We start from the raw sequence: 24,820 nt of genomic DNA, 5'->3' as shown, positions 1-24,820 counted from the left end.
GGCTTTCTGCTCCCATAATGACAGTCTTAGAAATTAGGTCTGTAAGACAGAATCAACTCGATGGCATTGAGCTTGGGATTTTGAAGGGGTGGGAGGGGAGAGGGGAATGCTGCATCTGTAGAATGCAGCCATGGAGACACTGGGGTGGTCACCTTGGTTGCAGGCAGGATCCTCATTGTCAAAGCCGCATTTGGGGATGTCGGGAGGAGGGTACCCCAGGGGCCAGTTCAGTTTGAGCCCTGGCATGGCCACCAGATCCTGGGAGGTCCCATTGTAGTTCAATACAACCTATAAGGGAGCCCGCCCGAGTGGTGGGCGGGCAAAGACCTGGGTGAGGACTCCTGTGCCCATTCCCCAACTCTGCTTCAAGAACCTCTGTCGGGGCTGCCCACTGTTCACTAAGCAGAGAGGTCTCGTACTGGTGCCCCAGGTGATTAACGCGTAAAAACTGGGAAACTTCTAAAGGTGTTGGAAACACAACGCCATCCCTCCGCTCAAGGTGGTTATCACCTTGGTTGAAGCAATTAGAAAGCAGGGAAGGACCCTGTCTTCCTCAAGTCCACAGTCCCAGGCCTGGCCTAATCCATGGCCCCTCCTGTTGGAAGCCTTCCTTGGGTGACCTGGCCCTTGGTACTTGCCTGTTCTAGTTGTGCTGGCAGACTCTGCCTGGCTCTGTTGGCAGGGTGTCCTGTGATCTTATGAGACAGGGAGCTTCCAGAGGGCGGGGGCGGGGGGGGGGAGGTTCTCCTCCTCAGGGTAGGGCCTATGAGTGCCTGCCATTCTGATTGGTCCCGCAACCTATAGCTGCATCTGCTTTAATCCAAGGCTCTCCCAAGGTGACTCTGGCATTAACAGATACCCTAGTACCTGGTAAGGAGGATGGGCTGCCGTTCTAAGTTGGCACTATCTTTGAAGGGCTCAAACATACCCTGAAGATGCCAGTATCAGGATCCACATCCCAGAGGGAGAAGTCGGTCTCCCGATCTCCGTTGCTGTCAATTTTCAGGTATCCCGTCACGCCTGGGGACATGGGACAAGATGTCACTGGGGGACGAGAAGGGGATAACTAACATTCTCCCACGGCAGAGAGGCTGAGTACTGAGAAGACCATGCCCTCAGTCTCTAACCCCGGGCCTCTCTCTGATCCTCCACACACTCGGATGTATGCACTGCAGAATAATCAGAGACCGCTGTTCCGGCAGTAGAAATGGTTGGGGTGGAGCGCACCAGAGAATGTCCAGCTTGGCTCTCCCCAGACCAGAAACGAGGGCCTGAAGGATGCTGTGGAGGGTCTCTGAGTGGCAGGAGAGGGGAGGAGACTGGTGTGGGTGAGTGCCTGTGCACTGCCCTCCCTAGGGAACCCATTTCCAGGCTCTGACCTTGGAAGCTTCGGTTCCACATCCTCCGCGTGATGTCCTCGCCATCAGTGACAGTCCCCCCGTGCGCCAGAGTCTCTGTGACTGCCTGGACATAGAGCAGGAGCCCGTCGTGGAAGGATGCCGGGATGATGTTCACCTGAAGGGCAAAGCGAGCTTGGCTGGGTTCAGGATGAACGATGGACACAGGGCCGAAGCAGAGTCCTGGGGCAAGGGGAACGGAGGCACTGGGGATGCCGAAGAGCCTGGGCTTAAGTAAAAGCCTTGTCCAAAAAAAAAAAAAATCCTATCAATGCAACTGAGAGGGAGGGCAGAGTGGAGACTCAAACCTACCTGTAGACAATTGGACATCCCCTCCCAGAAGGATCACAAGGAAGAGACGAGCCAGTCAGGGTGCAGTGTAGCACTGACACACAACTTTCCTCTAGTTCTTTAATGCTTCCTTCCCCACTATCATGACCCCAATTCTACCTTACAAATCCAGCTAAACCAGAGCATGTACACAGGTACACATAAGAGCTGGAAACACAGGGAATCCAGGACAGATAAACCCCTCAGGACCAATAATGAGTAGCGATACCAGGAGGGGAAGGGGAAGGTTGGGTAGAAAGGGGGAACTGATCACAATGATCAACATATAACCCCCTCCTAGGGCATCGGACAACAGAAAAGTGGGTGAAGGGAGACAGTGTAAGACATGAAAAAAATGTATAAATTATTAAGGGTTCATGAGGGAGGGAGGGGGTGAGGGGGAAAATGAGCTGATACCAAAGGCTCAAGTAGAAGGAAATTTTTAAAAAATGATTGCAATGGATGTACAAATGTGCTTGACACGATGGATGGATTTATGGATTGTGATAAGAGCTGTACAAGCCCCCAATAAAATGATTATAAAATAAATAAATAGAAGCCTCATATGAAAGAGGTTTTATTACTTCTAAGACACCTTGACTTCTAAGGAGGCTCCCCACCTTCCTGATGCTGAGTGGAGTTTCAGGGAGGTAGAACAAGTCACCTGGGGAATGAACAAGGGGGAGGGGGAGGGGCGGAGGGGAGACCTAGGAATAGTGAGGTGGCAGAAAGGACAGCAGGAAGCCATGGAGTGGAGGTTGGAGGTCCATGAAGGAGGGTCTAGGGGCAGAAGACCCCCTCTTACCAGGCCATCTTCCATGGTGAAGTTGAACTGCTCATGGGCCAAGTGTTTTAGCTGCTTCAAGAATCCTAGGTACTCAGGATTATGCGGCACTTTGTAAGTGATGATCTTGGCAGCCTGAGGAAAGTCAGTGGAGAGAGGCGAGCTGGTAGACTCTTGCCTTCCTAGCAACCTGGGGTCCCACCTGCTTAAGTTGCATCGCTGCTTAGCTCAAGGTCAAACGGACTCCTGTGATGCCCCCCCCCACCAAAAAGCAAGAGATCCGACGGGATGGCTTCTCCAAGACTTATCCAAGCCTGCCGGATTTTGATGCCCAACCAGGTCAAGCCCATTTTCCTATCTTTTCTTGAGCCTCTTGGTGCTCAATTTTACCCCACACCAGCCCTCTGTAGCCTCCTCACTCCAGATCCCTGGACTCCATCTTTTAGTTCTCTGTGAACATTAAGAGACTTTTTTCTTGGATTCCCTTCAGACACTGAAGGACCCAGTGTCTGGAGATGACATGTCACCACCCCAGAGTCCCCCAACCTGGGTCTCACCTGAAAGGCCTGCTGGGCGCTGTCATCCTGCCCATCCCCTCTCTCCCAGGGCCTCTGGAGAGCAGGGCTCTGTGCGCCTTGCAGGCTTCGTCCAAAGAGGTCCAAGTGGAAGAACACGTAGTCCCCCCCACTCAGGCCGGCTTCCAGGGCCAGGAGCATTAGGGTCCTGAAGATATCTGGAGAGCTGCAGATGTAGATGACTGTGGGAGAAGGAGACGTCAGGTGGGAGAAACCCGGATTCGTGGGGAGAGGGACAAGGAAGATACCAGGTCGGAACAGTGGGCCACCTAGGAGAAGGCAGCTCAGAGATGGGGACGCTAGAGGCCCTGGGGGAATGACTCCCTGTGGTGGGCATGAGCCACCTCTGGGCTCACTTGCAGATATAGCAGAACAATGAAGTCAAGAGGTGGAGAAGGTAGAAGGGTGGAAAGATCAGAGAGTGAGGGAGAGGTGGGAGCGGTGGAGATGGAGGTGGGGGTGGGGGAAGAGAGGGGGAGGGAGAGGAGGAGTCTGCTGGAAGAGGACTAGAAGGAGGTGTCCAGGGAGCAATGAGAAGAGGAAGGGGTAAGGTGGTGAAGAAAAGCAAGCGGCATGACAAACCAGGGGCGTCTGCAGTGACAGGGCTATGTGCACAGCATTGCCCCCCTCTGCTAACTCAGCTACCAACCTACAGACCGGCAGCTGGAACCTACCCACGCTGGAAAGGCCTGGTGATCCGCTTCCATCAAAGGTTACCACCCACTCCTCACTTACCGACCTGATTAGTCAAACAGCCGGTGGTTATGCCAAAATGGAGGACCATCACATCAGATCGCAGAACGGACCTAAGGGCCACCTCACTGAGAAACGAGGCCCAGACAAGCTGGCACTTACTCTCACCATCACACCCGCGGGTACTTTCCCCTTGCCCCTCAAATTAGTGATGCCAGGCCTGAATAAATGACCAGATAGCAGATTTTAAAGTATAGTCATTGATGGAAAATGTTGCCACGCTACAGAAAGAGGTAAGTCCACAATCTAGGGGTAGATAGGTGTCTAGCTAGCCAAGAAAGCTCGCGTTCGGCTCTGTAACGCATGCCCCCCCCCTGAGTCCGAATGCATTCCACAGCAATGGGTTAAGTCCAGGGAAGCCAGTGGGGCAGAAGTGGGAGAAGCAGAAACGGGAGGAGTTGTTGGAGCGAGAGGAGTGAAGGGTGAAAGGTCGAGGGAGCCTGGGACAAGAATAAAGAACCAGCCACCCGGAGGCCTCTGCCGGCCAGGCCGAGCGAGCGGGGGCAGCTGGGTGTGGCGGCCACGCACCTCTGCCTTTGCGCCGCACTGTGCGCAGCAGCGCGGCGTAGTGGTCGCGGTCGCCCTCGGCGAACTCCAGGTGGTCCACGGTGATGTTGAGGCGCTGGCGGACCCGCATGTACAGGCCCTCCACCACGAAGAAGCACGGCTGGTCGTCGCCCGGCTGGTAGGCGTAGAGCACGAGCGCCTGGCGTTCCCAGCCCAGCCGTCGGTGCAGCGCCGCCACGAAGTCGCCCAGCTTGGCGTGGCTGGGCCCCGCGCGGGTGGTCAGCGCGAACTCGTCCTTGGCGCCGAAGCCCAGCGCGGCCGCGCCCGCGGTCAGCAGCGGCACCCGCCAGTGCGCCGTGAAGCGCCCCACCGGCGCGGCCGCGTACACGCAGCCCGGGCCCAGGAAGACGGCGGGGCTGTGCTCCCACTTGAGGTCCACGGCGGCCAGGGGCGCGGCGGTGTCCGAGCAGGCGCCCCGCGCGTTCTCGCTGCTGCCCAGCACCGTGCGGACCGTCCAGCCCGGCAGCCAGTCCGGCCGCGACGCCACCCGGGCCAGCGCCAGCTCCACGGCCGGCCCCACGCGAGCCCACGACCACGGGTACGAGGTGTTGGCCAGCGGCAGCACCACGGCCACCGTCAGGTCCCCCGCGTGGGTGCCCCGGAGCAGCAGCAGGGGCGGCAGCAGCAGGACAAGGAGCAGAGGGGCGCCCACGGGGCGCCCGCAGCCGGGCATGGCCTCAGTGGGCACCGCGGCGGGCGAGCGCTCGGGCCATGGGTTCCTCGGTCCCCTCCGGCGTGGCGACGGCTCCCGGCGCGTCCCAGCGGGGGGAGCTCAGCTCGGGGTCTGCCGCCTGCGCTCTCGGCGACAGTCAGGCCAGCGGCGCGGGGGGCGCGCGGGGGGCGCTGCTGTCCTGGGCTGGGCGCACCACCGAGGGGCGCGCGGAGGGCGACGGGGAACAGGTGGTCCGAGTGTGAGCCCCTGTGCGTGTGTGTGTGTGTGTGTGTGTGTGAGAGAGAGAGAGAGAGAGAGAGAGAGAGAGAGAGAGAGAGAGAGAGAGAGAGAGAGAGAGAGAGAGAGAGAGAGAGAGAGGAGAGAGAGATTGGAGAGAGCGTGCGGAAGGACGGGGCAGGAGCGTGAGTGTCTGTGTGCGCGCGTGCCGCCGGCCCCCGCGGGTGTGCCAGGAGGGGCGTCCGTTCGGCCCAAGTCTCCGGCTGGGGCGGGGTGGGGTGGGGGGGACCGAGGAGGACCCAAGCCAAGCTCCCAACCCTCCCTCCCCGGCGCTTCCCCACCCAGACTCGGTGACCCAAGAGCCCAGCCTGGATCGTTAACTCCTTCCTCTCCGCTTCGGAGCCTCGGGCTGCCCGCGCGCTGGTTCCTCGGACCCTCCTTGGGCTCCTCGGTGGCCCCGCGTTGTCCTCTGCAGAAAGGAGCGTCCGCAGAAAGGGCTCCGCCGTGAGCTGGAAGGACGAGGACCCCGGCGCCGCACCTGATCGCTCCGCTCCCACCTGGCACCGTGTGGCGAAGAGGGAACGACGCCCTAGTTCGGGGTCCTGGCCGGAAGAGGTGCGATTGTGTGCCTGTGTGTCTGGGGGCGGGGCGGGAGGGTGCGAGGTTTCTGGAAAGGTCGTTAAAGAAGAAGGTAAGCCCAGAGCCCAGGTTACCGAGGACGCCACCCCTCTTTGCTCCCCATTGCCTCGCAGACTCGGTGCCTTCGAGGAGAGCACGCACCCAGGGGGTGCACGGAGTTAACCCTTTAGTTCCCCAAAGGTCGACGGAAGTTGGTTCTTGGGTGGGTGGGAAGGTGCGACCCTAGGGCTCCTCCGGCAAAGCGGGAGTGTGTTTGCCTTGTGTCGTCAGAGCGTCGCTAAAATGGGCTCTGCAGCCGCGGGGAGCGGTGGTGTTGGAAAAGACCTGTGGAGGTGTAAATTGGGGAGAAGGTTTTGGAACACCGCGCTGTTAGGCCTGTGGCCCAGATCTCTGTGGAATCAGCCTGCCCTCTAATGGCCAGCGGGCGTCACGGACGGGATCGCGCCCCTAACCTGCGCCTCTGCGGACCGAAGATGGGCCAACTTCAGCCGTTAGGCAAGCCATTTCCGGAGGTTCTACGATGCGTTAAGACTCTAGTTAGGGGGCTTAAGCCCCCGCCTAGGGGATGCTAGTTTAGATAGGAGTGCGTACAGCCTGTGACTTTGAAGAATTCTATTTGGGACCAACAGCATAACAGAATGCGGTTAAGCCTTACAGAAGAGAGATGGATACATGGTTAAGGCCCCAGGGTGTACGCTATGAATTCTGCCTGCACTGGGGGACTCAGCAAGGACCGAAGCCTAAGAAAGGTCTTCTTAGCAAAGAAGGAAGAACACTGAACGCCCCCCCCCTCATTTATAGGATGTTAGGAGAATTTTGAATATTCTTATAGTCTAAAGCAAAAATTGCAAATGGTGGCCCACAAGCCAAATTCAAAGGGCAAACATGCTTCGTATAATTTCCCACATTAAAAAAATCAGCTGGTACATGAATATATTGATTTCTGGCCTTTCTTGAAACATTGCAACGAGGGCAGTCAATCTAGGTCTTGCGTCCTGCCATGTACCATCAGCTGGAATGAATGCTCTCTTCACCCCTTTGGATGGGTCTTGTTCAGCAAAGCCCTGACTGCATCACGCACTGGAAGTGCCTGCTGGTCACGGTAGCAGCGGTCCTCGGTCTGATTTAGGGCAGAAGGTGCATGTGAGAAAGACTGAGGGGGAGGAAGCTCTTGCTGAAGGCAGATCATGAAAGCTTTCGTGAAATAGGCTAACGATTGTGACATCGTATTATTCAAAATTACAGACCAACTAACTTCTTCAGTTTGAAATTGACCAATCATGCAATGCATTGGTAATTGGTGGTGATTGGAATGTGAAAGTTGGAAACAAAGAGGAAGGCATCATAGTTGGAAAATAAGACCTTGGTGAAAGCATTTTGCAAGACCAGCGAATTCTTCATCGCAAGTACCTTTTCTTCAGCAGTCTAAACAACATAAACACGCGGACTGTGCCAGACGGGCGCACAGAAACCAGATGGACTGCATCTGTGGGAAGGGGAGATGAGGACGCTCACCATCTTCAGCCAAAATGAGGCTGACGGTGGAACAGACCACCTGAATTTCAAGGACAGATTTGACTCACTGAACACTAAGGACAGAAAACCTGACAAGCTGTGGGATGACATCAAGAACACTTCATGAAAAAAAGAAAAAGTTCATTGAAAAGACAAGAAAGGGCGGGGGGAAGAGACAGAAAACACCAAAGTGGATGTCACGAGAGACTGAAACGTGCACTTGACTGCAGGACAACTGAAGAAAATGGAAGAAATGGTGACGTGAAAGAGCTGAACCGAAAATGCCAAAGGGCAGCTTGAGAAGGTGCAGTAAATTATTGAAAGGAAATGTGGGAAGACTTAGAGCTAAAAAACCAAAAGGAAGACTACTCCCCATAGATCAAGCTGAAAGAGCCAAAGAAAAATTCAAGCTGCTAGTTGCAAGATTGAAAGATGTAGGAAACATCAATCGAACGTGAAGATAGAACAGAATCACTGTACGAAAAAGAACTAGGGGACATCCCTGGCATGTGCTCAAGACCCGAGGCCCTGAAGGAAGAAGTCCAAGCAGCACGGAGGCACCAGTGAAGAAGCAGGCTCCAGGAATTCATGGAACACCAATGGAAATGTTTCAACACGCCAATGCCACACCGGAGGGCTCATTAGTCTATGTCAAGAGATCTGGAAGTCAGCTAGCTGACCGACTGACTGGAAGAGGCCCATTTCTGTACCCATTCCAGGGAAAAGTGACCCAACAGAAGGAGTAAATGATCACCCGATAGCATTAGCATCACATGCAAATAAAGTTTTGCTGAAGATCATTCAACATCGGTTGCAGCCGTCCATCGACAAGAAGCTGCCAGAAACTCATGCTGCTGGGCTCTGAGGAGACTGTGGACTGAAGGGCTGTCATTGTTGACATCAGATGATCTTGGCTGAAAGCGGAAAATACCACAGATGCTCACTTGTGTTTTATTGGCTCTGCAAAGGCCTTCGACTGGGTGGTGCATAACAAACCATGGACAGCCTTGAGAAGGACGGGCATTCCAGAGCACGCCATTGTGTTCATGTGGAATCTGTACACGGACCAAGGGGCAGTTGTCTGAGGTGAACAAGGGAAGACCAACTGCGTCAGGGTTGTAAAATTTCACCGTGCTTAGTCAATCTGTTTGCTGAATAATAGGCGTTTGGGTTGGAATTCCCTGAAAGCGGAGAGACATACTCCCATCACAGACAGCATTGTTCTCCAGGATAGACTTGGCAATGTCCTTTCTGACACTGAGTGCGCACGATTCCCTTTGATTCTGATGTTCGTTCCCAGCACAGGAAACATTGTGATTTTCTGATTAAAAATGGCAAATACCAGTCCATTTCAGCTCATTAACACCCTGGATATTGGTCATTGTGCATTCCATTTCATTTTCAATTTTCCTAGGTTCATACTCCCCACATTTCAAGTTCTGGTAATCAGTAAAGTTTTGGTGGCTGTTTCTTCTCAGTCTGAGTTGTGCTGCATTAGCAGATGAAGATCCCAGAGGCTTACGCCTCCATTCACGTCCTCATTGCTCTGAGAAAGCAGTACACCCCCCCCCCCCCCCCCCCCGCAGTCGCCTTTCTAATACTTGTGACCCGAGCGGCCCGTCCTCTGGCACTGTCTCTGACAACGCTCTGCTTCCGTTCCCCGGTCCTTCAGTATCGGACTATCTTCTGTGCTATATGTAAATGGTTACCTTCTCTGAAGTGGGCAGCGGGCTCCTTCTTCATAGTCTGTTCTTTCAGATGGAAGTTTCATCGAAACTTGCGCAATTTGGATGAGCCTTTTGGCATTTGAACTAACTAGTGACATTGCTTCCAGTAGCACGACAGCACAGAAGCCACCAGAGTATGACAACCTGACAGAGAAGTAGAGGAGACATACCATAACCATACAACCCAGCAATACCTTGGCTGGGCATTTATCCCCAAAGAAAGAAGAGCCAGAACACTAACAGGTTTTGCTTTCCCAGGTCACAATAGCAGGAGGCTGGAAACAGCCCAAATGCCCATCAGCTGCCGAGTGGATAAAGAAACTCTGGAGCGTCCTCATCATGGAATACCATCCCGCAAAACCAGAGAGAAACACCTCATGACATGTAGGGACCCGGAAACCATTATGCTGAGTGAAGTTAGTCAAACACAAAAAGACAAATATTGTGTTGAGTCCACTATTGTAAGAATGAACGCCAAGATAAAGGCAGGTGTCGGTTATATAATCTTTTAACCCAGTCTCTAAAGCAATGTGAGCGTCATGAACCATATCACCCTCTTTACAAGTACATCATAAAAACCATTTTGACAGAAGAGATGTCAGCTGGGATCAGTTTTTCAATGTAGTTGGGTGGGGTGCAAAATGTGGGGAGGGAGAAGATCATGCAGTAGTTACGATGTTGTGCTAAGGTCACCCTAAGTCAGCAGATAAGCAAAAATTATTGGAAATTGAAGTCAAAATCCGGGAAGGGGGACATGTATGTCTTGGGGAAGGTGCAACCTCCCCTCAGATAAACATGCTTAACAACATTTTTACATTGGACCGGAAAGGAGAATGTGTTCTGTACTATGTTCCTAATCAGACACTTTTAAAAAGCACCTTTGCTTCTTTTTATAATTTTATTTTATATATAATTGTGGTAGTTACATAATTTTATGTCAACTTTATAAATAAGTGCAGAGGTGGAGTCTAGCCTGTCAATCATGTGACAGTCTGATGAAGCCTCCCTGTGGGCGTGGCCTTCTTATAAGGATTCTGGGAACTTCCTCTCTTTCTCCCTGGAGGTGGGCCACACGCTCCGCTTCATGTTCCTGTTGAAGAACCACACTTGGAGAGCTGAAGGAGCCACGTGGAGACCCATGTCAGCCCTGAGATGCTTCTACAGCCACTGGAACCACAAGACTTTTAACCCAGCAGCATGTGGTCTTCCTGCATTCAGCATCATTGCATGTCTGTGGGAGTCTGAAGGATTTGTAGACTAGTATCCGACATATGGGCTAATGTCGGACTTACGGACTTGATCTGAACTGGGCTGGGATGTTTTCTTAATATACAATTGCTCTTTCATATGACGCTCTCTCCTACACTCATGTGAGTGTCTCTGGATTTGTTTCTCTAGTCAACCTGATCTAACACAATAATTCACACATTGTATATTTCAGGAATTCAATCATATTAAAAAGAGTTGCACAATCATCACCACAAATTAATTTTAGAACATTTTATTCTTTCTTTTACTCATTATTGTTATTAGCTCTACATTTCCCCCCCAACTTCCCTTACCATACTCCCAGGAAACCATGAATCAAATTACTGTCTCTATGAATTTCCCTAATTTCATGGATGTCATATACAGAAAAACACACCCCAAACAAAACAAAACACCACCAACAATCAACAACAATAACAAAGTAAAATGGAGAAAAATCTCAGTTAAAAATAAAGCAAAAAGAAAAGAGAGAAAAAAAAGAAAATGATGAGGGCAAAGAATGTACAGATGTGCTTTATACAATTGATGTATGTATATGTATGGATTGTGATGAGTTGTATGAGCCCCTAATAAAATGTTTAAAAAATAAAGCAAAAAATGTTTAAAACTAGAACACATTTAACAATGGTCCAAAAGTGACCAAAAAGGTGTTAAATTTTAACCCGGCTGCATGTGCACGAATCCACTTTCCAGTGCACTCTGCATGAAAGCAGAGCTAGTCACACCCCTGCTCTATGCTCAGAGGAAATTCTTCAGAGGCTTAATTCACATGTATTTCCTTTCACTTCTTTATTTTTAATAAAACGATGTTTTATAAAAGTGTGTGTGTGTGGTCATATGCATTCATTTATTGGGTAGGTGTCAGTGTATAGAATTTGAATGATATGTTTGAATTCTGAAAATACTTTCATATTTATTTATTAAGTTGATGGTAATTGAGACCAACCCACACATTTACTTTAAAAAAAAAACAGAAAGCACTTTAAAATGAGTCAAAGGGGAGATCAAATGAGAAAGCACTACATTTTAACCTACCCACACCTGTCATGATGGACTTTATAATGCTCTGCCTGACAGCAATGCCATTCACACCCCTGGACCGTGGGCAGGGTGGGTTCACGGGGGCTTCATCCATGTGGGGACCCTGCAAATGGATTGTGGGCTTCCACTTTCAGCCACAACTTTCTGCAAACTGAGCAGTGTCCACAGTTTAAGCTCTGGTGCCATTCCTTCCTTTGGAATTGGATCTCGTTTTTTATAATGCTTGGATCACACAGGGACAGGCTGGTGTGCTTCCATGTGGATGTGGTTAATTGTCACTTCGCTGCTCGTTTGAAGACCAGCCTTTAAGAATGCAGATCCCTGAAGTCTTCTGATAGCTGGCACCATCTGGTTTCTTCAGCACACTGTGCTGGAGCACCTATATCTTCAGTGATCTCTGCAGGAGGGTGAGCATCAAGCAGGGCCGTGTCATAAGAACGAATTGTTCGCAGATTGGGGCTAGCATTAAGGGTGAGTCCAAAATCCACTCATGTCTGTTTACATATGCCTCTGATTCACTTATCAGTTTATGATAAAGGACACTTTCAGTCATCTCCCTGGGACATAAAATAATTCTATTAATAGTGTCAATAATTTAGCTAATGGTATAAAACGTAAAACACCATTGAGAAAAGGAAATTACCCCAGTACAGGCTGGCTACCAACTGCAATACGTGAATTATTGACTTGTTCAGATTAAACTCCCAAGTGACTGGACACTATGCACCTGTTTACACAAACAGTGAGGGTTGCTGATACTGGAAAACTTTCTCTTTAAAAAAAAATTCAAACAAGTTTATTTGAATCATCACCACAGTCAACTCTGGAACATTTTCTTCCTCTTTCTGCCCTCCCCTCTGGGTTGTGGAGAAACAAAGTTTGATACAGTTATACAATGGGATGCTACTTAGAACTGAAAGAACACATTGCGGATAAGTGCAAAACTGGGAGAATCCCACGAGGCCAGGCATGAAAGTGCACCTAGAATATAATGCTAAAACGAATCTGTACAAATAGAAATCAGAATAGTGATTGCCTCTCGGGGCAGGGCCAAGAGATAGGAAGCCATTTCTGGAGGCGATGAGAAGGTTCTTTCTCTCAGACTGGGTAGTGGTTGCACGGACATAATCTATTGCTCAAAATTAATAGCGCTGTGCACTTTCGTCCCGTGTATTTCCCTATATGTAAATCAGTGGTGGTGGTAAATAGAATTAAATTATGGCTGCATTTTCCATGAGGAGGAAAAAGAATCACATAGCGCAGGCTTTGCTAAGTAACATACACATGTTGTAATTTGTAGGGTAACCATTTAAACAGTAGGGGGAAAAAAAGAAACTTCAGATCGACGAGGGCGAGGGTGGGGACAAGGAAGGAGTAGGGGTGGATGGAAGTTTCCAAGCAAAAGAAGGCAAAATCGGGAAGAACTTTTTTCTGTTTTGATCGGGAAGAACTTTTTTCTGTTTTGATCGGGAAGAACTTTAAGGGCAAAACAACACAGAAAATCCGCCTATATTGTGGATGAATTCTGGTTGAAGAATGCAATCTTCCGAAGAATTTGTGAAGCGCAGAGAAGCGAGCGAACCTGGGCGTAAGGATTAACCGGCTGCTTTGTGCTTGCGATTGCCCTCGTCTCTGCAGACGTTCAAATCCTCTTTCCAGAGGCGGTTCTATTTGGGGCGGAGTCCCCCGCCCGGCGGTCACCGTCTCTCAGCAGTCCCTCTCGCGCACCTTTGCAGCCCCCCTAGGCGGCACCCAGACGCCGAGGGCTGGGTGCTCCCTGCGAGCCCTGCCCAAAGGGCCCGCGGCTCTGGTCCGCGCGGAGGCCCGCTCCCAATGCTGAAGGTTTGAGGGAGGGATGGGGAAGGGAAGGAAAAAATCAGGAGCTGATACCAAGGGCTCCAATAGAAAGAAAATGTTTCCAAAATGATGACAACCTCCTTACAAATGTGCTGTACCGAACTGACGGGTGCACGGATTGTGATGAGTTGTACGAACCCTGAATAAAATGATTAAATGAAAAGAATGCTGAACTTTTGTGGAAAGAAATTTTAGAAATATGTTGTTTATATCTACTAAAGAAATAAAAATGAGGATCCCTTCAGGACCAGGGGTGTGAGGGGCGATACTGGGGGCGTAGAGGGTGAGTGGGTTGGAAAGAGGGAACCGATTACATGTGACCTCCCTGGGGAACGGACAACAGAAAAGTGGGTGAAGGGAGACAGGGCAAGATATGACAAAATAATAATTTATAGATTATCAAGGGCTCATGAGGGAGGGCGGAGCGGGGAAGGAGGGGCAAAAAGAGAACTTGATGCAAAGGGCTTAAGTGGAGAGCAAATGCTTTGAAGATGATGAGGGCAAAGAATGCTTTACACAATTGATGTATGTATGGATTGTGATAGGAGTTGTATGAATCCCTAATAAAATGTTTTTTTTTAATAAAAAGAAATAGAGATGACGCCTATTTGAAAATTTAAATTACGTGTATTCCTTTATTAGGGAAAAAAACCACCAAAACATCTTGATAGCAGAGGATGGTTTCGATCCATCGACCTCTGGGTTATGGGCCCAGCACGCTTCCGCTGCGCCACTCTGCTATCTGGTAGACTACCTTCTCAAAACTCTATAGATGCTGTTCCAGAGGGAGTGACTCGTCCCACGCTTTCTGGCGTCTGATGCTCAAATTGTCCTTGCTGTCAAACCTATTCTTATTGGCTGGTTCCCGATGCAGTAGCCGCGTCTTCATTGGTTCGTAGCCCGATTTGCCGGAACAAACCAATAGGCCGGAGCGAGGGCGTATGGCGGCAACCAATCACATCGGGTTTTGTTGGGACACGCCGGCCCGCTGCCTCCCGCTGGTTTGCACCGCTGAGGAAGGGGCGGTTGGCGGAGCCTCCATTGTTCGGGACTTGGGGCGCCATGAGGTACGGGCCAGGGCGCTGCGGGAGTGTGGCGTGTGTTCGGTCGGGATCCGGAGGATGGGGCGGGCTCCGTGTTTGCAGGCTAGTCTCGAAGCTGAGGGCTTCAGCCCCGGGAGGACTTCAGCCCCACGGGCCCGGGAGTGCGAAGGCGAGTTGGGCGGCTCGGTCCCTCCGGGGCTTAGCCTACGGGGCGTGCTCTGGCCCCGGGGAGCAGTATCCCCGTTTGCACGGAGGCGCTGGACCGCGCCGCATTCATGTGCATGCCACTCCGGGACACGGGCTCAGTAAAAGGGCTGGGACGCTAATGGGGCGGAGTGAGCAGCCTCCTTGGCCGCAGAAGGGTTGGCTTTGAGGCGTCCCAGCGATCAGAGTGCCTTTTCCATAGGGACTCAGGGTGTTGGGGCCCCGTCATTGTCACCAGGTGGGGTGTGCGTGTTGTCATTCAGTTATCCACATGAACAGGTCGTGGGGGAGGAGCCAGGTTACCTTTGGATTGGGGAGAAGTGGATCGGGCGGGGTCCCTCGGGTACCCACGGAGGCTCAGCGTGATGGAGGTAGGCTGATAGGATGGAGATTCCTGGACTGAAGTCCAAGTAAAATCGAACCCTTTTACGCCTTTCTAGGGGTGACAGAGGACGTGGTCGGGGCGGGCGCTTTGGTTCCCGAGGCGGCCCAGGAGGAGGGTGAGTGCTGGATTTTAAACATCTCTGCCTTGCTTTGTGGCTGTGTCATGCATCTAGATAGCAGTGAATGGCTACCTGCTTTTGTGGATCCAGCTGTGAGTTAGTAGTACTATTCTGCTAAATGTTGAGTCTGACCCCACTCTCCTAACAAGAATACCCCCACCCCCAAGAGATTGTCATTGATTGTGAGAACACACCCGTTTTCCATATTGCTCCAAAACTCAATGCCATCGAGTTGATTCTGCCTTGGAGGACAGTGGAATCCTGGGGGCACCCCGAGGTTCTATAGCGCATCATCATCACGGTATCTGATCCGAACCAATTGTCAGTAGTTGAGGGAAAGGTTGGGGTGCAGTATACAATTAGGTCATCATAACTTTGAGCCACCTTTTTTTTTTATCTCAAAAGTTTTAATTTGGGAAGCTCAGTGTGCTCTGAGGGGCTAAGAATGCATACATCTCTTGATTTCAGCTTCCCAAAAGTGCTAGAAAACCAGGCTTTGGCTTTGATTAAGTTTCACTTAGTCTCATTTGATTTATATGTGAATGATTTGGGCTGTTCTTGTTTTAGGTTCAGACCCTTTGTGCCTCATATCCCGTTTGATTTCTATTTGGTGAGTACTTTGTGTTGTGTGTGGTTCTTGCTCACTGTTACCTGTGGTTGTAGAAACAGCTAACCATCGCCTTTGCTCAGTCAAACGGCTCAGAGGAGGAAAAGGCATTTGCGAATGAAAATGGGGTTTTGTGTTTTGCTTTACTTACAAAACATGTCAGGAGTGAGGAGACAATTTGGCTGACTTTGAGTATTAATATGATTTATCTTTTTTTGTTGGTAATTTTATTCTTGGCGTATCTTAACATTAAGATGGCTCAAGCTTAAATTATGGCTGACCCTTCTAGTTTGCATCCTTGTCTGTAGTAGACAAGCGGAAAAGTGTACTTTTCTATTTTTAATTTTTTTTCGGTTGTAGTACTGGAAAGTCTTTCCTAGCTTCCAGTTTTGTTACATGTTACATGTGGTGGTTGTGTATTTCTGGTTCAGTGTGAGATGGCCTTTCCCCGAGTCAAGCCAGCACCTGATGAAACATCCTTCAGTGAGGCCTTGCTGAAGAGGAATCAAGAGCTTGCTCCCAATTCTGCTGAACAGGTGAGGGTTACCTAAGAAGGTTGGACTCCTGAATAGCTGTCCGCAAGGTAACGTAATCTGAGCTGACATTGAAACGCTGCAGAGGACTTCACATTGTTCTCCTTATTTCTTACGTGGGCGCCAGATAAACGAGTAAATATAAATATGTAGGGGTGTGTGTGTACCATTTACATATGCAGTCAGATTTTTAAAAAACATCTTATTGGGGGCTCATATAACTCTTAGCACAATCCATACATACATCAATTGTGTCAAGCACATTTGTACATTCGTTGCCATCATCATTCTCAAAATATTTGCTCACCACTTAAACCCTTGATATCAGGTCCTCATCCCCCCTCTACGTATCCCCCACCCCCAGTCAGAATTTTAATGGGGGATTCTGTTGGTTCAAAATTTGTTCTGGCATATTCAAGGCCAAAAGCAAAGATCCAGTGCCACTGAGTTGATTCTGAACCATTGGGACGGTAGAACTGCCCTCGTGAGTGTCTGCGACTTTAGTAGGCAGCCTCATCTCTCTTGTATTCAAGGGTAGCAGGGTCAAATGGTTTTTAAAGCCTATAAGTTGGTACTGACTAGGCTTGTCTAGAAGGCATTAGGGAAAATACTCAAAACTGAGAAACTGTCTTTTCTTGCTTCATGTCTTTTTTTTTTCTGTCCCCCAGGCTTCTATCCTTTCTCTGGTGACAAAAATTAACAATGTGATTGACAATTTGATTGTGGCCCCAGGGACATTTGAAGTGGTGAGTGTTTGTTGACTCAGGTCTAGGTAAGGGCAGGCTTGGCATGGTGGACTTTTCCTTGGGTTGTATCTGAGTTCCCAGTTGCCTTTCTCTAAATCCAAGCCTATAATGGGAAGTGCAGTGTATTCCTGTATAATAGGGATCTTGGGGTCTCTTTCTGCTATCAGCTAACCATGACATGGCAGTCTTTCATGTGGTTTTTGGGATAAGATTTGACCTGTTACATCCAATTTGGGGTAATGAAGAAGCTATATTGTAATAGAGTTCCAAAAAGAACTAGGCAGCCTGTTTTCTTCTGCAATCCCTTTTCCAACAGCAAATTGAAGAAGTCCGACAAGTGGGGTCCTATAAGAAGGGAACTATGACGACGGGACACAATGTGGCTGACTTGGTGGTCATCCTGAAGATTCTGCCAACACGTGAGTGCCCCGGAAGGCGGAGTACACTGTTTGGTTTGGGGCAAAGTAATCTTCAAAACCTGGACTTCTTGTGAGAAAGGGTTTGTGCAAGACAACTGGGAACTGGGGTTTTCCACGTGTTGTTAGGGTGATAGGGGGTAAACTGGAGTGGGTATGGAGACTGGATGGCCAGTGTCCTACAGGAACTGTAGGATAGTACTTCTTAACTGGGGTGACTTTTGTTCCCCTGGGTAATTTGACCTGGGGACATTGTTAGTTTCCACAACTAAGGGGAAGACTGTTGTTTGCTACTAGCATCGAGTGAGTGGAGCCAGGGGTGCTGCTTAGCATCTTCCAGAGTGCAGGATGACCCTGCCCACAACACAGCATTATTGGTCCCCAAGAGGTCGCTAATACTTGGGCTGCTAACTGCAAGGTCAGCAGTTGGAAACCACCAGCCACTTATTTCACTGGAGAAAGATGAGGCTTTCAACCTGTAGAGGTGCTGTGAGTTGGAATCACTTGATGGCAGTGAGTTTGGCTTAGTTTTTGGTAATGTTACAATTGATGAGAATCCTGTCACAGGAAGAGAGTTTAGGAAGTATTCTGTTCACCGAGCGCTCTGATTTCTGTGCCAGTTTCTCCTGTTTCAAAGTGTGCAAAGTAGCTTAGAGATGCTGAGAACATCTGGAGCTTTTTGAAAATTTAAACTGTGGTGGTGAAAACATGCACATCAAAACACGTCATCAGATTATCACATTACTTATTTTCCTTTTCTCGTCTAGTGGAAGCTGTTGCGGCCCTCGGGAACAAAGTTGTGGAAAGCCTAAGAGCACAGGATCCTTCTGAAGGTTTGAGTTTGCTGCTAATGGGCTGTTTTAGAGGCCATAGAAATCAGTGTAATTAAATGTGCTTTAAACAAAAGTGGGTCAGACTGTCTAGAAAAGTAGCAGAGTTTGATGTTGGAAATGTATTACCAAGGCCCTCAGGGGTTCAATAGCCAGTCGATCTCTCATCTAAACTGTATTCTGACCTTTTGTTGCTATCTTAAAATCAACAGTTTGCCTCCTCCTCTTCTGGTCATTGAATGGAAATAGTTGTGTGTTTTTTCTTTCAGTTTTGACCATGCTGACCAATGAAACTGGCTTTGAAATCAGTTCTTCTGATGCCACAGTGAAGATCCTCATTACAACAGTGCCCCCCAATCTCCGAAAACTGGACCCAGAACTCCACTGTTAGTCCCTTTCTCCATTGCTGGGTCACCTGTGGGAGATGGGAAATGCTGTTCCATATGAACCTTTGACTTGAATTTACCCTGAACTTGGCGGTTTCCCACGGCGATTGGCCATACGGAGCATTGCCGTAGTGGCTGTTGGCACAGGTGTCCTGGGTTGTGGGAGTGGGAGCGGCTGGCAGTGGCGGTGGCGACTGGCTGGCTGAGGGGCTGCGGGCTTTGGCTTGTCTTCCAGTGGACATCAAAGTTCTGCAGAGCGCCTTGGCAGCTATCCGGCATGCTCGCTGGTTTGAGGAAAATGCTTCTCAGTCCACGTGAGTCCCTCCTTAGCAAACCTACGATACCCTCTTATTTCCTGATAGCGATTTTAGCTGCAGTCGCTAGATTTAGGTCATTCCCACCCCCTCCCCAGTCTCAAAATAAGCAAATTTAGACAAAAGTGTAGTTCTAATCTCTGGGTTTCTTTTGTCTTCAGAGTAAAAGTTCTCATTAGGCTGCTGAAAGACTTGCGGATTCGTTTTCCGGGCTTTGAGCCCCTCACACCGTGGATTCTCGACCTCCTGGTAAGAAGGGTAGTTGAGAGTTCTCGACGATCCTTGTGTGATAATAGCTGCGAACCCTTCAGAATATGAAATTTGGTTACAGCTTACAGGCATCTCATTGGTGGACGAGGAACCCAACAACCACTCTGAGTTTGCCACTTCACTAGGTCTGGGAGGATGGGACCGGGCACTTAGCGACAGAAGGCTCCTTTCCTGTCTTTTCGTTTAGCATCTGCAGCTCACTAGGAACTACGTCTGTTCCAAATCAGTGCTTGCTTTAGAAAAGAGGCGTCGGCCCTTTGAGGGACTTAAGTGCCGCAAGTGAAGGTGATTGAACCGGTTGATGCCTTTGTGGCAAGGAAGGTTTGGTTCAGCCATTTCAAAGTGCAGGCAGGTTCACGGGACATTACAGTGGGCCTTCAAAGGTGGTGGCCAACCCTGCCACTTTGAATGTATGTAGCTCTCCACTGTCATTAGTCCAGTCTCCTTCATTACACTCCTCAATGGGCTTGGGATGCTTCTTCCAAGTTTCCCATTTTAGCACTTAGAATGCTGACTTCTCCTTGTTGACCTTGTTGAAGGACCTGACTCATGAGCGTTCCCGTCTGACTGCGTTGAGCTCTGTCCACTAGGACAGAAGTTTTGTGAAGCTGTGCAGGGGACGGCGAGTAGGTGTTGTCCATAGGCAAGACATTTGTAACCAACTGGACGTTTCAAATGAGCAGTTTTTCTTGTGATTAAAGTTTTAGTCTGAAGACAGACGTGCCTATTTGCTCGCAAACCTGTGCTGTTTTGCAGGGGCACTATGCTGTGATGAATAACCCCACCAGACAGCCTTTGGCCCTCAACGTGGCCTACAGGTACGGGCAGCTCTGGGTTTGGGCTGCTGGCCAGTTGTTTTGGCCTTTATTGATATCCCCTTTCCCCCATTACCTCTTAGGCGTTGCTTACAGATTCTGGCTGCAGGATTATTCCTGCCAGGTTCAGTGGGTATCACTGACCCCTGTGAGAGTGGCAACTTCAGGGTCCACACCGTCATGACCCTGGAACAGCAGGTATTGAGACAGCGACTCGGTAATTCTGGGAGACGTTAGGAACCTGAGGTCCTGGAGTCATTAGAGTTGTTTTCATCTGTGAATTTACCCCCGCTTTGGCTCCTTCCAGGATATGGTGTGCTACACAGCGCAGACTCTGGTCAGAATCCTCTCACACGGAGGCTTCAGGAAGATCCTGGGCCAGGAAGGCGACGTCAGCTGTGAGTACTCTCCGTCTTGGTGTACAAAACTGTACATTGACAGACTTCTTCCTAATTCGTGTCAATCATGGCTCGAATACTGGGCTACTTGTCTGAAATCACTTTCTAGATCTTGCTTCTGAAATATCTACCTGGGATGGAGTGATCGTGACACCCTCAGAGAAAGCTTATGAGAAGCCGCCAGAGAAAAAGGAGGGAGAGGAGGAGGAGGAGAACACAGAAGAACCGCCTCCGGGAGAGGAGGAGGAAAGCATGGAGACGCAGGAGTGAGCGCCCTGTGACTCAGGAGACCATGTGGAGCCTGCGGGCACTGCTGCTGGGCGGAGGCATTATGACGCTTCTGTAGGCTAGGGGAGGGAGACAAGTAAGGAGGAAGTGTCACCCTGCGGGGGTTCTGTTAACTGCGCTGCCAGTCTTCTATGTGACTGCTGCCCCTTCTGCCGGGAAGCAGGATAGCAGCTCTCCCGAATTTGAAAACCCCTTGCAAACTGTTCATCCAGTACTTTATTGTTCAGATATTGTGAACTGTTCATGCCATTTTTCTTTCATTCTTTTTAAAAAATAACTATTAAAACACTTTGCAGTAGGGCTCTTGGTCTTGCTCTTCTTTGGTTGTTGACAATTTCTAGCTTTTTGTTTTTGCTCTTTTCATTGAAAATGATACATAGGTTTTAAATTGTAAACACCAAGAAATCAATGGAAGCCATCTGCATTAAAGTACAAATGATGCTTAGAAGCTGTTCCATGTACCAATGGAATATAATGGAAGCATTTATTGGGGGATTATAGCAACGCTGTTAAGCCAGTGCAGTCATCAGCATAGGCATCAGTCCTCGTGACTTTGCCTGCCCTTGCCCAGTCCTCAGTGTAAACCAAGGAACGTCAGGTAGGGGATATGCTGTCCAGGCCCCACATCAGCACATGGTTAACTAGGTGAAGGAAGGGGAAGGAGGTGGGCCTTGAGTGTACACTTAAATAAACAGCCTCAGCTCATTCGTGGAAGCGAGAGCCATAATAGCCTTAAATCCTTTGGAATCCTGAGTCCAGAACCGTTGGTTTCTTGGCCTCCCATCAGTGGGTCAGATTTAAGCGCTTCAAGTAAAACCGAAGACTGTACTCCCGAGGTCTGCAAGGAGGGGTTAAGTGTCTGCTGGAGAATTCTCAAGGTGGTTGGGGGACAACAGTACTTGTAATATTCTGTGGTCCATCTTCTGGCTTGTTACTTGCTTGGGGAGCCAGGAGGATAAACTCCTGAGTCCAGCATCGCTCTCCTCCGGGCTGTTTCCTTGGCAACACTGTGGTTTAGCCGCCGCAGCCTCTCCTATAAAACACACATTGGGAAACTGAAAAGCTTTAAAGGTGGCTGTCCATCTGGGTGTTGACAAGTATCTCCGGCTTTTAGTTCACCTCAGGTGTTCTAAGATACATAAAAGGCAGCAACTAGATATTAAGAAAAATGCTGCGACCCGCATGGTCTGCAGTTTGAAACCACCAGCAGCTCCTCAGGAGAAAGACTGGGCTTTGTCCATAAATAGTCTTGGAGACCTACCAGCGGTCACTGACTCGGCATTAACTCGATGGCAGTGGAAACTACGGCTGACACTAGTTAATCTTTCCCCCCAGATTTACGTTTTAATGACGATTTGAGGACTTGGCTCCACCCCTTAAATCGAATACTTGAACACTTACAAAGCGGAAAAAATAAAAATCACTGTTGGTGAAATCTTTTACCTGAGCATTCTGTAGAATGTTGTTGACCAAGACAACTCTTCGCCGAGCATTAAGGAGCTTCTTTACATAGGGATCGAGGTCCAGGGCCACCTTCTGGTCCTCATTGATGCGGCACAGTTCTGGGGATGGAAGTAAGGCTCAACTAATACCTAGTGGCCTCGCCTGGCCTTGAGGGAAGTAGATGCGCAATGGGATGGACAACACTTGGACCAACCTACACGGCCACTAGACACCTATGGGAGACCTACCTGGAAGGTCTGATACCATTGCCAGCTCTGGTGGCCAGAAATCAAGTGACAAAAACCCAGGTCACAGGAAGGCATAACAAAATGTCCTGAAATTATGCTGGAGGCTTCTGGGTATAGGAAGATGGTCACTCACCTGTAGCCAGGTTGTCAATTTGTTCCCGGAGTTCTACTTGACTCTCTCTGCAAAGGGATACGAGGCCCACACGGTCAGGTAACTAAGGAAGCCGGGTCACTAATTTATATTAGGTGAGGAGGGAAGCGAGTTTCACCATAACTTGCACCTGCGGCCTTCCGCCTGTTCTGCCATGCCCCAATTTCCCAAATGGATTCTTGCTCCCACCTGAACGCCAGCTAGACTCCATCTTGGCTCCGCCCTTTCTCGGCCCCGCCCCCTGCAAGGCCAGCGCGAGGCCCGCCCCCCCTCGCAGGCACCTGACTGCGTGGACGTGGGTGTCGAGCTGTTGCACAGCGGGTTGCAGAAACTCGAGAAGCCCCTCGGCGAAGAGGTCGCGGCCTGCAGGCCCCGCCACCGGGGTCCCGGCCCCGGACACAGCGGCGGAACCAGCCCCAGCCATCACGAACTCCCTGATTCCCGGAACCTGCCGCGAAGGCCGCCGGGAACTGAAGCGCAGGCGACGTGCACCGCTAGGGGGCGTCCTGGAAATGCCGTCTCTGATCCAGACACTGGGGTTTCTGGGAAATGAAGTCCCTGGCGCGAGTCGGGCTGGGCTTTCGAGTTTCCTGGAAGATGTAGTTTTCTGTAGGCTTAGACAATCCTACTTTCCATCCTGCAGGAGCTTGGGGAAGGTGCCTTTTAAATTTTTTTTTTAAGGGAGAGTAGGTTTGTTTGTTTTTCTCTCCTTGATGTTCATAGCTTTCTCCCATTAACTTAATGAAGAAAATAGATTATATTCAAAGTTCATTTTTCATCTTACAAATTTTCTTAAAATCAAAACCAAGGCTTTCCATCAACGAGCAACAGTTAAATAAAAAGACATAGTAATTGTTTTTAAAATGAAAAAATTTATGTATATTTCTAAACAAAGTTTATTCTTTTTTTTCAGATTTTTAAAAAGTCATTTTATTGGGGGCTGTTAAACTCCTATAACATTCCATACATCAATTGTACTGTATCAAGCATATTTGTACAAATGTTGCCATCCTCATTTCCAAAACATTTTCTACTTGAGCAACAAAGTTTGTTCTTAATGGCACTAAACTACATGAGATTACATGTTTCCATATGTTCTTTTTTCTTCCCTTAAGAAGTGTCCCTGGTTTTGTTTCTTACCTTATAGCTTTCTAGAGAGGCTACATCTCTTATTGAATTTCCAAGAAGCTCCCAGCCCTCATCCCTCAGACCCGCGAATAGTCAGGGGGCTCAGCAGTTCTCTGGGCCCTGAGGAAAGATAACTTGTCTTCGGATATGCTTAAGGAGGGCAGAGGGAGCCGTAGAGATAAATGGACCCTAGACGGGCAGCGGGCAGCCTTGAGCTTCATCCGAAGGATAAAGAGGACCGCATTTGAATCGCTACGAGAAAATAGTGGGACTCACTGACCATTCATCTACACATGTACTAGCTCTGTTCACCTTATTGTTTGTAGTGCTTTTCCCCCTGCGTCTTTTCCTCTTCTGATTAGAAGTAAAAAACAACTCTTATGAGGAACCAGAGATTCATCTTTGGAGTTAGATAACAAGAAAAGGAACAGCAAGTCGACTGCAGCCGTCTCCCAGTCACGCCTGCCAAGAGGAAGCCGTGACATAGGGAGAGTAAGGCCAGGTTGAAGAGGGACAGAAACCAACAAGGTCCTGAGGTCTACCCAGGCGAGGGAGAACTGGAGCTGGCCTCTGCTGAGAAGTAGTCTTGGAGATGGGTGGCTCAGTGCCTGGACAAGAAGTCCCTGAGTTAGGGCTACACTAACAACGGATTATTTAAACCTAGTTCTGTATTAGAACTTCCATTCTGAGCATTAGGTTTGCGGAAGGCTATAGTTTACAGTGGGAGTCCTGAATCCAGTTTGTCTCCACTTGCCCTCAGGCAGTGAGTTTGCTGCTATTCCCCTTGCCAGCCCATGGAGGGCAGTCTAGTCCTTGATGGAAATTGGGATATTAGGGCCCCAGGGTCATAGGCATAATACTGGAAGCAAAGGCTCTGGATTAATTAATCTTGTCAATTTTTCTAATTGGTAACAGTGCATGGATCCCAGTCCCTTTCCTGCTTCTGTAGTTCCCCCGCAACTGTGGTGAGTTGACCTGCCGCCGGTTGTGATGTTTCATGTGTGTTCCATGTCCTGTTGCAGTCGTGGGGGGAACTCTAAATCTCTGGAGACCATTATGGCCACCTGCAGACGCTTTCCCTCATCTGGATGATTTGCCTTATCTCTGTCCTGTTTTAAGATTTAGTAAATGGGTCTCTACAAAATACATTTACA

General features: G+C 49.5%; 3 protein-coding genes and 1 non-coding gene across 4 annotated transcripts in view; 1 reads left to right on the top strand and 3 right to left on the bottom strand.

Annotated features, from left to right (window-relative positions):
• Nucleotides 1–5,343, bottom strand: part of NPR1 (natriuretic peptide receptor 1) — a 17,613-nt gene extending 12,270 nt beyond the window's left edge. Inside the window, exons 1-6 of the mRNA XM_075562369.1 lie at nt 4,368–5,343; nt 3,069–3,268; nt 2,533–2,646; nt 1,380–1,515; nt 929–1,020; nt 153–288 (exon numbers count right to left, since the gene is read on the bottom strand). Of these exons, the coding sequence (XP_075418484.1) occupies nt 153–288; nt 929–1,020; nt 1,380–1,515; nt 2,533–2,646; nt 3,069–3,268; nt 4,368–5,079 (1,390 nt within the window). The 5' untranslated portion in view covers nt 5,080–5,343. The remainder of the gene's footprint in view (nt 1–152; nt 289–928; nt 1,021–1,379; nt 1,516–2,532; nt 2,647–3,068; nt 3,269–4,367) is intronic.
• An 8,668-nt stretch (nt 5,344–14,011) lies between these two features.
• TRNAM-CAU (transfer RNA methionine (anticodon CAU)) lies at nt 14,012–14,083 on the bottom strand. The gene has a single exon. It is a non-coding gene; the product is annotated as a tRNA-Met (tRNA).
• A 196-nt stretch (nt 14,084–14,279) lies between these two features.
• On the top strand, nt 14,280–20,996 carry ILF2 (interleukin enhancer binding factor 2). Its single transcript, XM_075562342.1, has 14 exons — nt 14,280–14,410; nt 15,031–15,090; nt 15,661–15,703; nt 16,132–16,236; nt 16,902–16,979; nt 17,296–17,398; nt 18,163–18,228; nt 18,495–18,611; nt 18,847–18,925; nt 19,087–19,174; nt 19,952–20,013; nt 20,094–20,208; nt 20,318–20,408; nt 20,518–20,996. Exons 1-14 carry the CDS (start codon nt 14,406–14,408, stop codon nt 20,676–20,678), a joined length of 1,173 nt encoding a protein of 390 aa, XP_075418457.1. The 5' UTR covers nt 14,280–14,405; the 3' UTR covers nt 20,679–20,996.
• A 152-nt stretch (nt 20,997–21,148) lies between these two features.
• SNAPIN (SNAP associated protein) lies at nt 21,149–23,008 on the bottom strand. The gene is made up of 4 exons (XM_075562356.1): nt 22,820–23,008; nt 22,521–22,567; nt 22,140–22,258; nt 21,149–21,729 (listed from the first exon to the last, which is right to left on the bottom strand). Exons 1-4 carry the CDS (start codon nt 22,960–22,962, stop codon nt 21,628–21,630), a joined length of 411 nt encoding a protein of 136 aa, XP_075418471.1. The 5' UTR covers nt 22,963–23,008; the 3' UTR covers nt 21,149–21,627.
• Between the last annotated feature and the right edge of the window lie 1,812 nt (nt 23,009–24,820).

The sequence above is a fragment of the Tenrec ecaudatus genome, chromosome 1 (assembly GCF_050624435.1).
Source record: "Tenrec ecaudatus isolate mTenEca1 chromosome 1, mTenEca1.hap1, whole genome shotgun sequence".
Lineage (NCBI taxonomy): Eukaryota > Metazoa > Chordata > Mammalia > Afrosoricida > Tenrecidae > Tenrec > Tenrec ecaudatus.
Note: the sequence above shows the minus strand (reverse complement) of the source record. Positions and strands in the feature narration are given on the sequence as shown.